A 13,519-nucleotide genomic window follows, 5' to 3' on the forward strand; every position below is an offset into this window, starting at 1 on the left:
TTTCAGTATCATCAACCTCTTATGCTGATATTCTTTTCAAGATCATCACGCTCTTCTCCATGCTTCCTCCCCCTCACACTGCAGATGGTCGAGCATGCATAAGTTTGATGCATTTCACGCATAACAAACAGGGCATAGATCAAAATCCTTCCAATATCCATCTGATCGTCTCTACGTGGTTTTTTTTTTTTTTTTTTAAAGAATCATAAAATCGGGTCAGACCATAGCATGGTCTCAAAAGCGGCACCACTAACTATCGAAAGCTAAAATCTATGTATTTGTGGGTTGATGAGGAAGCCTAGGTTTCCCTGTAAAGAGAGAAAAAGGTCAGCACGTGAAAAATGAAAATGTCATTGTACCATATGTACATATTACAGAGATGTTATAGCGAATGTCTTAGAGCATGTCAACCAAGCTTTCGGCCGGTGTGATACTTAGAAAGGAAGGAAGCTAGGTTCCAAAACATTATTCAAAGAATATTCTGTATTCAAGAGAAGAATGATGAAACTACCGATGTTACTATTTGGCTCAAAATCGTTTTAACATTCTGTTACAATCAGGAGCTGCCAATATGGTAGCCACCAACTTCCAACTTGGTTAAAATGCAGAGCCTTCAATACAAAAGGAAAACCAATAATTCACATCATGCACTAGTTTCCGTCTTGTGTCATTTCTGTGTCCTCTGACATTATAATCTCCATGTCCCTGCTATCTCGCTTCAATACATTTCCAAGCCTAGCAATTGCCTCCGTTTGCTGTTGTAAGACCTGCCCCACATGAAAAGATTATTCATTACTTTATCAAATGTTATTACACACTGTAAGATGCATATCAAGTTTTGCTAAACATGGGGGAAAAAATCACTCATATTTGCAAATATTTAGAGCTGAGCCCCAGATTCCATGTCAGGCACCTGGTGCCCTTGTCAGCACTGGACACAGGTGATTGTCTGTATGAGTGGATTCGTTACTAATATAAAAGGAATGGTTCATGTGTAATGTTTGTTTCAAACCTCGACTACTCTTACCTCCTGCATATCAGCAAGGCTCTGTTCATGTATTTTTGTTGATCCCGGGAGATAAACAGAACCACCACCACCAATGGCATTTGCTTGAACACGAGAAATGGTGAGCAGATTTTGAACCCTCCTAGAAAGTTCTGCTCCTGATCCCTTCAGCTGGAAAAACACCATCTCTTGATTACATCCAAGTAGAGAAAGCATAAAGATAAATGGTTTAAGAAAAAATGCCAACCTGTCTAGTTATTGCAGCTAACTTCTCAACCAATTCAACTTCTCCTTTCATTAAGGGCAACCGGTAACCCTTACCTTCCAATGCCTCCACTATTCTCATTACCTTTATGCCATGTGAGATCAAGGTAGAGATGTCAAAACATTTAGAGTAGGACAAAATGAATAAATTAATGACACAAGAATGATCAAGTTGCTCAGAAAAACACCAGTGTCGAGCTGGGTCCAATCATCTGAAAGCAATCAAATATTTTTCAGGCAGTGATTTAAGGAGATCAGAAAAAGGATGCTTCTTTTCAAGCATACTACATGTCTGTATCTCACAACCACATCACCAGTTTTACGTTCAGAAGAAAGGGACCACTAACTAAGCAATTCTGGACACAACTACTTTCTGGTGCAATGGATTGAATCATTCACAGTTTTCTCAAATATAGGATGATGAATGATCCCACCCTTAAGAGGCGTCTTTGAAGGCCTTGCTCCTTCTGTCTCATTCTTTGGATCCAAGGAAGAGTGTCAGCCTGAAAATGCCTTTGAAGCTGCAAATGGATATATCAGATATGAAAATAACTATTCAAATAATGATTTTCTTTTCTTTTTTTTATGCGTGAGTGGGGGCAGGGGGAAGAGAGAGAGTACCAGTTTCACATTGCTTTGGGTCATTCGCAATCTCTCAGCATCTGAGAGGATGACTTCATCTTGAAGCTGCGTGGATGCAGCATTATAATGTCAAAAATTGAATTACCACGACCATGACAGAACGTTTGAACAAGAAAGAAAGTGCAGTTGTGAAACTTCTCAAAAATCAAAACCACCCAAATATACAATTACACATTTGCACATTTCTTCTTTCAAAACCAGCTACCATAACAAATTATAGTTTGACATGACATATTACAAGCATAATTTCACATACTATCCAATGACATGCACCAATTACAATAAACTCATTATCATTCCCTTAGTACCAGCAAAAAAATGCAGAAAGCATTCAATCTCTAATTCAAAATTAAACATTGGTTACCAAAATGGTAGAAATAAGTGGTTGGACAAGAACCAAAACATTAGTCCCAGTTATTTAGAGTCAAAATTGCACAAAGCATTGAACTTCAATTCAAAGTTCCAACCTTGGTTGGTAAAAAGGAGAAAATAAGCAGTTGAGGTAACAAACAAAACATTAATTTTAAGTTATTTCTAGTTCCAAACCCAATGTAAATTTGGCATTGGTTCATAGTTGAACCATATGACCCGCATAACCACAAAATATATTATTCCTCCTTATGAGAAGAACCCTTTCAGAAGCAACAAAGTAAAGGGCCAAAAGGATATTTATCTAAAGTCAAGCCATAGAAAGTTCATAGAGCAATTAATCAAATCTAAGCTTCAGGGGCATCAAAGGTTCCAAAAAAACCAAACAAAAAGGCAGCAATACATTGAGCCTCAAAACCAAGGAAGAGCAACACTCAGACTTGTCTACTAATTGGCTTCATAATTTCTGATCACAATATGATATTATCAACCTTCCCTTTGATTTTAGATCCTCAATGAGAGAAGAAAAATGCATACAGGCCACATTCCCTCGTGCTTCCAATATTCCTTACACCCCAAATGGTAATGGGTTAGAAGTTGGAACAATTCAAAATTGACACAACCACCTAATATAAGGCATTTCCTTGTCTACTTACTCATTTTAACTCAAGAAAGCCTCATTCCCAAACATTAGGCATAAAAAAGGCACAATATCAAAAGACTTAGATCAAGCCATTATATACTAGGCTATAGCTTTAGTTGTATTTTCCCACTAACTCAAACCATGCCCTTCTCAACCTTCACCTTTTCTGTGTAGAACACTTATTAAGGTCTAGCAGTCCCAGTTGGAGGATCCATGAGAGTTAGTTATGCATGATCAAATCATCTTACTTAAGTCAATTATTGGTACTACATCACATGCAATAAGTTCACATCTAACTCCATCTTTCCAACTTCAGTCAAACATCCAACTCAATATCCATAACTCATCATTCATTGCTCTACTAGCAGTCCCAGTTGGAGGATCCATGAGAGTTAGTTATGCATGATCAAATCATCTTACTTAAGTCACTTATTGGTACTACATCACATGCAATAAGTTCACATCTAACTCCATCTTTCCAACTTCAGTCAAACATCCAACTCAATATCCATAACTCACCATTCATTGCTCTACTAAAGTAGTTACTGGACTAAGTAACTTTATTGTACCATGGTGTATAGCCGGCAGCTCACCATTAAAAAAATTCTACAGGACCGTTCCTTCAATTTAAATTGGTAGGCATGATAGTGCAATTCTGTAAAAGCCCCTATCTGCTTCATCCCTAGCACTTTACCATCCTCATAAATCTTCTCCTTATGGATGATCGAATCAAGCTCACAAAATAGTCAACATACATATCTTTGGCCATAAGTTAATATCATGCCTACCCTTCTGAAACTGAAGTAAAATACCACCTACCCCTAAACCTTTTCTGTGTCATTTTCTCAAAGCTTATTTGAATTTAATATGCCAATTCAGTAGGAGTTACAATGATCAGTAATCTCAGCAGGATGCCAATTCCTTTTAAACCTAACTTCCCTACATGTTTTGAAAAACTCCTCCACCCATCGTGGGTTTGGAATTTATGTGGAAGACAGATTCATGTTTCACCTTGCCAAGGTGGTGTCCTAAAATGTGAAAGAAGTTTGTGCTCTAACTCCTTTTCTAGTATATAAATCTTTAGCCTTCACATTTTCTTTCTTTCGCTAGTATTTCACAGGTTTGTAATGTATTTATCTCACACTGATATATATGACTAATAGAGGTCATATAACAGTTATATAGACCTAAACTCTACTTTGTCTAGCTCCAAACAAGAGTTTAGACACCTCAGACATATCACCACTTATATCTCAGTTCCTTACTGAGGCATCTATATCTATTCATATGGTTCTGTTTCCAACAACTTGAAAAATTTTGTAACATTACATGCATATGAACCCACATAGCTAAATAGACTTCATCATTCACAAAGTTAATCTTGTGAACATCATTCCAATTTCCAACACAACCTTTTTTTCAACATTTTCACATTGTTTCACCACTCTAGAGCGAGCAGAAGTTATTGAGTTTGAGGAACAAGTTCATTTCTTCGTAGCATTAGTTGCCAATTGGTCAAATAAGCCCACCAAGGCAGCCCAATTGGTCAGGGTGAATGCTAGGAGATGTGGTCCCAACAAGAGGCACATGGTGTTAGATTCGAATCATACCATTAATGATACCCTGATTTACCCGGTTCTGATTGTTTCAAGCACAGTCAGCACCCCAAGGTTATCCAAAAAAAAAAAAAAAAAAAGAATAAGTTGCAAGTCGGTCAAATAGACCTACAATCGGAGCTACCATTCCAGGTTATGCAGGAAAATTCCCCCATCAATTGTGTGCTCTACTAAAGTTTCAAATGAAGCTAACTTCTCAATTCTAGATCTTACAATCCTGTAGAGGAAAAAGAGATGACCAACCTTGGACTCATCTAACACAAAAAACATAAAACATAAAAATATAAATAAATAAATAAACAAATAAACAAACAAAAAAAACACTACCACCACCACCTAAAGAAGTTAACTATGATGGTACTTTACGGAACTCTACCTAATCCATTCATTTACAACAAATATTGGGAGAGAGAGAAAGAGAGAAGAAAATATCTACTCATAGTTGTTAAGTTGTAGAATGTATCATGTATCATTCTTCTATATTTGTACATATTGTTCATATATATGTTTTTATGTGTGATTTTCAAAGTTTTAATTTTCCAAGATCTATTTCTCTTTTTTCTGTTTTTTTATGAGAAAAAAAGAACTCATATAGTTGTCAAAGTTTTCATTCATCATCAAATCAAAGGTTAACATCCAAATCATTTAAATAACAACTTTCCAATATTCATTATAAGAATAAATTTACTTACGTATTCAACCTTTTATGTGTTTCTTTGACATCAAGTGCATAGCATTTCATGTAGGATTACATTATCTTTCTTTCTGTTATATCATCAATTGTAACATTGAAGTGTATTTTAAACAATTAATATAATTTTATTTTTTTTCAAATTTGATTTTTCTGGGAAGTATAAAACATAGTCAAAGTATATTATATGGTTGTATTGTGTATCAAATCATGTATCCTAAACACATCTTAAAACATAGCTAAGTTAAGATGCACAAAGGCAATACACATCCATCTACATAAGAAATGTACCATATCATTTGAGTTATATCACATATTATAAGTTTTTAACAATTATTTATCTACCCTATGGTATCAGAAATTGCTCATAGAATCGAGAAAGTGTTAAACATAACAAAAAACAATACAAACAACCAATTTTCCTTAAATTTGTTATTTCATCATCCCTTGAAGATTCATGCAGCCATAATTAAGCTCTATCACTGAAACATTTTGCATTGATCCATCTCATTATTAAGTATTAAACAGAAGTTTCACACCAGTGACAAATAAAAGTTTCTACCTGTAATACCTGGAATAACATATCTACAAACAAAAGCATACTGAGCCTACTCCCAAAAAACAGGATTTACCTTCAATCGCTGTGAAAGGTCCTTGAAACCCTGAACAAGCTGAGGCCATAGACGCTCCCGATCAGAACTCTCCATACCCTCCAGCTTCCCCATAGCCTCTGCCCACATGATCTGAAAATGAAAACTATCCACCAAACTTAACAAGAAAATACAAACCACATGCTTAACTTAAAAGGAAACAAATGAAAAATAGTGAATCGAAGAACTCACATCTGATGCACCAGCAGGCTTCACCCTGAACTGTGGATCGGTTACACTGAATAACAAATGCTGCAAACCCAGCACACATATTATAATCTTCCATAACCTAATGCTCTATAAAAACAACCCAAAACCCTAATCCTCAAAAAGATAAAAACAATATGCAAAAATTTTTAGACTCCACTTGGATCACTAAAATGCATGAGAGAAAGAAAATTTAAAGGGCAGAAAAATTAAAGAAAAATAGAAAATAAGTTTGAACTCAATAAATTTTTTGTTCTATATAAGTGCTTCTCCAATTTTACACTTTTGTTGTGTACATCGAAGAGTTTGGAAATATTTAAGCTTTTAAATCATTTTCGTTTTAGTTTATTTTCCTACCTATGTTTCATTGTTTTAATTTCCTTTCGGTCGTATCTTTCATGGTAAACCAAACAGGAGAATGTGAAACTCCACACAACCATTTCCCCTTTCTGCAGGACTTTCTATACCCAACCGAATATAATAGTTTTGATCCTAGGGTTTTCAATTTAAATCTCAGGAAAAATAATAATAATAATAGATGACCCGACCGTGTATTATAGTTTTGAACCTAGGGTTGTCCGTTTGAATCCCAGGAGAAAGAAAAAAAAAATAATGCCAGCTCAGTTCACAAAGAAAAAAACATCAAACATTTGTATGCTATCATTTTCCCAGCTTTCTCAGCAAACAAACATAGACTAAACCATTGGCGGGAAACCGCAGAATTCAAAATCTTAAAAAGCAAGAAAACCAACCTTGAAAGCATACTTGGGGTTTCCAGGCTCGTCCCTGTAAGCCTCGACAATCGCCTAAACATTAGCAACAAAAACCAAAAATTTAACCCCCAATCCAAACACGCTAACAATAGAAAAAAAAAATAGATCTTAGGATTAGGGTTTCTCCAAAACCCTAAACCCTACCTGGACGTCACGATCAGCTAGCGAGAATGGCAGAGGCGCCACGGGAGCCATCTGAGTGGTCAACTGGGGAGCCGGCGTCGACTGCGGCGCGGCGAACGGGGTTTGATATCCGAAGCCAGATGAGCTAGGCTGCTGAAAAAATGGAGTCTGCTGTTGCTGTTGTGGTTGTGGTTGTGGTTGTGGTTGAGAGAATGGGGTGGAGAAGAGAGAAGATCCGAATCCGGAGGCGAAGGAAGGTGTGGATGGAGTGCCGAAGACAGGAGTAGAAGACGGAGTGCCGAAGGCAGACGCGGAGGACGGAGTGCCGAAGGTGGGGCTGCCGAAGGCGGAGGCGGAGGGAGCAGCGGATGAGGGCTGAGCTCCGAACATTGTGGCGTTGAGAGAAAGAGGACTAGGCGGCCAAGAGAGCGGTGGCAGCCATTGGTCGTGGTCGGAGTGATGAGTGTGGCAAGTGGGAAGTGGGAAAGAAGAGGAGGCGATATGGGGGTGTTTGGTTGCAGGAATGTGACTGTTCTGTTTTAGTTATTTTGCAGTACGCCAAGTGATGCTCATAATTTTTTGAATTAAGAATTTAAGACTAGGGCCTCCCTCATTTCTCTAAACTCATTAAAAATTTATATTTCTTCAAATCATATCTCATTTCTTTTTATATTAAAAAAAAATCTTAATATTTTATTCTTCATAACACAAAAAATAAGGAAAACACGTTTTGTAACAAAATATATATATATATATTAGTTGTTTTAAATTATTTTTATTTGTTTTTTATTTTCATTTTAAAAGAATAATTATATAAATAAAGATAATTAATAATAAAACATTTACGCATCAAAAAAAATTTTAAAACATATTTAAAAATATATAAAATAAATCGTTAACCTTTCCCTTTATGAAAGAGACTTTTATTCACATAACTTTTGTTTATATATAGTTTTCTAACACACAAAATAATAAAATTTGAATTATTTCCTTAATTCAAACCAACATTAAATTAATAACTTGCATGTGAGTTTTAACCTCTATCTTTAATGAAAAAGATGCAAAATATTTTTTATTGGATATATTACTTTTAATTTTTAGTATGTCATTTCTTCATTTTAAATTTAAAAAAAGTAGGAATTTACCTTACCTCTTTTAAATATAATTTTTTTTAAAATTAATATCTTGTTACATTTTAAAACCACAAACAAGAAATATATTCAAACAACAAACCAACAAGAGAAAAAAGAAAGAGGAAAATAAAAACAAAAAAAAAAAAAGAAGGGTGAGCATTCAGTGATCAGAAACCCCTTTTTAGCTTTCGGTTGTCATTGAATTCAATTCAAAACATACCCATTTTAAGGAAGGGAGTTTATTGGTCAAAATTATGTACATTTGTGCAGCTCAACTGAACCCAACTGAACTTCAGGAAACACTGAAGTACTTGCGGAAAAACATAAACTTAAAAATCAAACCTGATAATTAAAATCAACACCTAAGAGATTATCCATGACACCTGATCTTAACCCTGACTTCAGCCAAACAACACGAACACTAGCATTCTGGGCTCTCAATATGATGCTCAACTTTCAGGCAGTGAACCAGTGAACCAGTGAACCAGTGAACCAGTCATGCCTTGATTGTCACACTGCATAAGCATGAACCTGATGGCTTTATCTCAGAAGTCTGCCATTCTGAGCCTGGGGCTGCATCCGGGTCATACAACAGGGTGCGATAGCCAGGATCCTCCTCTAGTGAGAAGAGAAGAAGCTTACCCTCCAGGATGCCAAAGCGGAAGCCAATGCTTGAGCTGCCAGTTAATGGGACTGGTACCATTTTCCATGAGTTGTCCTCTGGATTGAATATAGCGAGTTTCCGCTGGTTCTTCCACTCCATACAGAAGAGCTTCTTTCCCAGCACGGCATGAGCTGTGACCATGACACGGCCGTTCTTCATCTCACACCAGGTGTGCCTCTCAGGGTTGTACACGTCAACAAACCTTGAGTTTCCAATGGTGAAACTTGACCTTCCACCCATGACATAGAGTTTTCCCTCAAATCCACATGCAAAGCAGCCGTACCTTGGGCGGCGGAGACTTTCAATTAAGATCCATTTGTCAGCATCAGCGTCATACATCTCTGCACTGGAGAGACTGTCACCGTCTGCCCCATATCCACCAACAGCATAAACCATGCCATTAACTTCAGCACAAGCGAAGTCATAGCGAGCCACATTCATGTTTGCTAGTTTGCTCCAACTGCAATAAGAAAGGGCATGTTACAGAACTAGCAGAAGAGAACAGAAAGCTGATATTTTTGCAGCTTCTGACAACAAGAGAACTAAGTTTGGTATACAAATAGAATCTTAGTAATGTGCAATTTTCACGGCAAAATTATTGAAGTTATAAGTGTTACTGTAATTTGTGAAGCACGGCCTTGAGTTCATTTTTCTAATTTTGACTATTGTTGTTTAATAAACTAACATCAGGCAATTCCTCGTAACAAGTACAGTAGAAAAGAACATTCCATATCTCTGATAGTTGGAATATTGACAAATCTAATAATAAATACTGAATGGACAACCCACCAAATCAAAGGGACACAAGCAAGCGCAGCTTCATTTAATAGGTCCAAAAAAAAAAACAACTGAATTAACCCAAACTCAAGTCTATTTGATTCACCTAGGTATGGTGGAAGTTCCAAATCAAGATCAGACTTGCACTGCAAGTCTACAAGCCAGGAAACTCAACTAGGGCATCATTACTAACATTTGAAATTTACCCCAACAGTTTTAAGATCTGTTTTTTTTTTCTTGTTAAATCAGCGACAGCACAGATTGGTAACCATCTAAAATGATGTCTTTGTAAAAATGAAGTGCAACTGATGGTGTGCTAGAATCATCCAATTCTGAATTCATTTAGAGTTGATTTAAATGGAGGAGGGACAATCCAATTCTCAAGTCATTTAGAGCAATTTAAATGAAGGCCCCAAATGGATAAGTCTTCAGAAAAAGGGGAACAAAAAAGGAAACTACAACATAAGCTTCCTAACTGGCAAAGTATTCCAAAATATCCTCTAGCCATGGAAGAGCAAATTTATCAACCACAACAAGCCTTCTAATAAATCCAATAGTGTACTAAACCTTAACATACTAACTTGTTGGAATAGATAAATCTTATGACATACAGCAGGACATGGAGCATTTCCAGAAACTAACCTGTTGAGGCAAGAATCATACTGGTAGACGTCTGCTGAGGCAGAGCCAGTCCTACCAACAACTGAACAGCCAGCCATGACAAGAAGTTTTCCATTGAGAACAACCACCTCAAATCCTGTCTTAACTGGGCCAGGCATTGGGGGGAGAAGCTGGTGTTTGTGTCCCAAACAATCCAATACTTCCCAGTGGCTCCCCTTTCCTTCAGCATCCATAGTCAAGACATAGAGCCATTCTTCGAGCATCCCAGCTAGTTTTCTTACAGTGATGAATTCTTTGCTTCGGATGAATGACCTCCATTTCTTGGAGACACCACCCATAGCTGGGAAGTTAGAACGAGGAACAAGTGCAAGGCAATATTTTGCCACATCATCAGGCAGCCCAGGCAAAATGGGGCCGTAAGAATCGTCAGCGAATTGAGAAGTTAAACAGGGGTTGCTTTTGGAAAGAGTTAGTGTATCTTGCTGGACTGAATTGGATAAACACATATTTGATTGGGTGAATCTCTTTTTTCCAGCCACAATACCAGGCATTTTTAGATTAAGCAGCTACACAAATCAAATTATGAGAGATGGATAAATTCTTATTTTTGATCAATTATATCTCTCTGAAGCAAATATCAATATTTCTGAACAGCAGAAACTCGACTAAAGAAATTCGTGATATCCGTCACCTATAGGGATTTTACAAGACCAAGGCATGAAAGATGTCGCGGGACGGATCACTTGAGCTGTAAATGCCGAAGATTTTCTGTGCATTGTCCAATCTGATTCAAATGCCATTCCTGATGATTTGCACTTAGAGTTGTTCCTCTCTGTTGTTCTATGCAGAGTATTTCCCAAGCTCCCTGAATTTTTTCTGGCCCCACACATTGCCCAAATATCTACAAGTAATAATACAAAATTCTAACAACCCAGTTTCCAATAAATAGAATGTAAAACAACCAATAAACAAAACCTTAAAACCCATAAATTCAGATAAGATGCAGAAACCATACCAGACAAGGCCATAAAACATAACAAGCTTTAGCCTCCTGTAACTTCCATTGTACAGAAGGTCATAATCACCTGCAATGGATCATATGAACAAATGTAAATTCAAAAGTCACCAGAAATTTGCTTGGAATCATACAGAATCTCTATCTTCAAATTCAATAATCAGAAAATTAAAATATTTTGACAATATAATACAGAATCCCTATCTTCAAATTCAATTGTCAGAAAATTAAAATACTTATATTTGTAATTCGATTCAACTATATTCCAATCACAAAAGTACACATAAAAGATGCAGGAGAATTGTCCCAACGTATTTGGGGCCGGGTTTATAGATTGAAGTATGACCCTTCAATGTTTGAGACCGACTTTCAACCTGCCAACAACCTTCACCACAAGAGGCCAAATTTTGGAGAGAAAAAAAGAGCCCTGGGCAATTGGCAAGCAAACTTCATAAACTATTATTATTCCGCAGCTTAACAGTAGAGGCTTCATTTCAAAATAGGTTGCGATATTAAATTCAGCTCTCAGTATTGGCTGCCAAAACTAAAATCAATCTCAAGCAGCATTAATTTCTTTGGTGTTTTCGAGGAAAGCTGCATAGCATCACCATGATTGTCAAAAGAAAACGACCGCCACTTTCTCCAAACTTGAGCTCTAAAGTCTACATATGATTTTCCTATCGCCAACCCATATGGTAATTAATCCAACAGGAAACTTTCAAAAGGGTTACTTTCAGATTCAACCACTCGACATCCCACCAAACTAATTATATCCAAAAATAAAATAAAAAAGGAATAAAAGACGGACCAATTGGAAACCAAAAAGCTTAAGACAAAAACGGACTCTCCAGGAGTGAAGAGGCGATAAGGAAAAAACAGATCAGATCTAAAATCCTAAGCTGAAACCGCAAGATCAGAAGCCCAATCAGATCTGAAACCAACAAAATGCTTATTACATTATCAAATGGAAATCAGAAGAAAAGCAAAGTTAAAGCAACAAAACCAAAGTATATACATAGCTTTTGATACCTGACAAGAAAAATAAAAAGAAAGTGAAAAATGAATCCCCAAAACCAACACCACCACCCCTCGGGATGAAAAACATCAGATTTGAAACAAACCCAGATAACATTTTCTGCAAAAATCCCAAAATTGAACCAATAAAAATTCAATATCCATCCAACAAACCCCCCATGAAACCACCCAGAATCACAACCCTCCTCTAAACATAATCAACAAGCAAGCCGCACAAGACCCACAAACAAATCACACAAAACAAAACAAAGCCCAGACACCAAATTTACACAAAAAATGCAGCGCAAAAATTTCCCAAATAGGAAACCTCTTCAGAAAAACAGTAATTTGAAGGGAAAATGCAGGCAGATCTCACAAAAATTACCTGGAAAGAAAAAAGAAACAGACCAATCTCAGGAAGCAATTCGAGTGGATGAAAGGAGTATACACCGAGAGAGAGAAATGGGTGTGAAGGAGTGTTGAATGAAATGAAGATTTAAAGGGCAGAGATCAAAGGCAAGATAAAACTGACAGGGCGCGACCACGTCAGATCGACCAGTATTGATGTGTTCCTACAATAATGGAATTTTCCCCGTTTTATTTATTTATTTTTCTATAACCAGATAATAAAAAATAAAAAATAAAAAAATTCTTTTTTTTTGGAAATTAGTTGGGGATATTTGGGTGTGAGCACTTGGAGAGTGGGGTGTTGCCGTTGGTGTGAGTGTGATTTCCATGCGCCACGTGGAGGTTTCACGGAGGATGCGGACTGGAATCCGGTCGGTTTAATAGTTGTTTGACTAGTCATTTCTTTCCACGGCGTGATTTTCTTTTAGTTACTTCCAAATGACGAAAATAGCCCTGATGTCAATTTGATTTTCCAACATGCCACTCAACCCTAGTATGAAAAAAATTCATACATATCCAATATTTGATTCAAAAATGATGGTAAAAAAATAAGGGTATAATAGTCATTCACTGCACATAAGTTTTTCTTTTAATGAGGATAATTAGATCGGAAATATAAAAAGGATTTGAGATATATTTAAGACGGACAGTGACATATATGATATATTATCTTATTTTTTATTTTATAAAATTAATATATAAATAGTATATTAATCATGGGATGAAATGAAATAAAAAAAGGTATAAAAAATGTAATAAATAAAATTACAAATTTGAATGGTCATGAAAACCACAAAGATTCGTGAATGCAATGTGAGGGTGATGGTTCAAAAAAGTGGTCATATTCTTGTGAGCCTTATCCAATTCAAATCTTCTTGAGGTTTCCATCAATAGTTATTTTCA

The 13,519-nt window shown here is 36.4% G+C and overlaps 2 protein-coding genes across 2 annotated transcripts; both read right to left on the reverse strand.

Annotated features, from left to right (window-relative positions):
* Positions 1–335: 335 nt before the first annotated feature.
* LOC100242090 (nuclear pore complex protein NUP54) lies at positions 336–7,589 on the reverse strand. The gene is made up of 9 exons (XM_002279516.5): positions 7,006–7,589; positions 6,841–6,894; positions 6,074–6,133; positions 5,864–5,974; positions 1,892–1,957; positions 1,705–1,791; positions 1,254–1,355; positions 1,028–1,177; positions 336–767 (listed from the first exon to the last, which is right to left on the reverse strand). The coding sequence occupies exons 1-9, from the start codon at positions 7,372–7,374 to the stop codon at positions 651–653; spliced, it is 1,116 nt and encodes a 371-aa protein (XP_002279552.1). The 5' UTR covers positions 7,375–7,589; the 3' UTR covers positions 336–650.
* Positions 7,590–8,281: 692 nt separating this feature from the next.
* On the reverse strand, positions 8,282–12,779 carry LOC100267636 (F-box/kelch-repeat protein At1g67480). Its single transcript, XM_002272709.5, has 4 exons — positions 12,594–12,779; positions 11,195–11,264; positions 10,201–11,080; positions 8,282–9,241 (listed from the first exon to the last, which is right to left on the reverse strand). The coding sequence occupies exons 3-4, from the start codon at positions 10,728–10,730 to the stop codon at positions 8,614–8,616; spliced, it is 1,158 nt and encodes a 385-aa protein (XP_002272745.1). The 5' UTR covers positions 10,731–11,080; positions 11,195–11,264; positions 12,594–12,779; the 3' UTR covers positions 8,282–8,613.
* Between the last annotated feature and the right edge of the window lie 740 nt (positions 12,780–13,519).

The sequence above is a fragment of the Vitis vinifera genome, chromosome 1 (assembly GCF_030704535.1).
Source record: "Vitis vinifera cultivar Pinot Noir 40024 chromosome 1, ASM3070453v1".
Classification (NCBI taxonomy): domain Eukaryota; kingdom Viridiplantae; phylum Streptophyta; class Magnoliopsida; order Vitales; family Vitaceae; genus Vitis; species Vitis vinifera.

Coding starts and splice junctions, on each gene's coding strand:
- LOC100242090 (XM_002279516.5), bottom strand. CDS start 7,374: ATGTTCGGAGCTCAGCCCTCATCCGCTGCTCCCTCCGCCTCCGCCTTC. Junction 6,895..7,005: donor TAGCTGATCGTGACGTCCAG/GTAGGGTTTAGG, acceptor GCTAATGTTTAG/GCGATTGTCGAGGCTTACAG. Junction 1,356..1,704: donor TTCAAAGACGCCTCTTAAGG/GTGGGATCATTC, acceptor CATGGCATAAAG/GTAATGAGAATAGTGGAGGC.
- LOC100267636 (XM_002272709.5), bottom strand. CDS start 10,730: ATGCCTGGTATTGTGGCTGGAAAAAAGAGATTCACCCAATCAAATATG. Junction 9,242..10,200: donor TATGATTCTTGCCTCAACAG/GTTAGTTTCTGG, acceptor TTCTTATTGCAG/TTGGAGCAAACTAGCAAACA.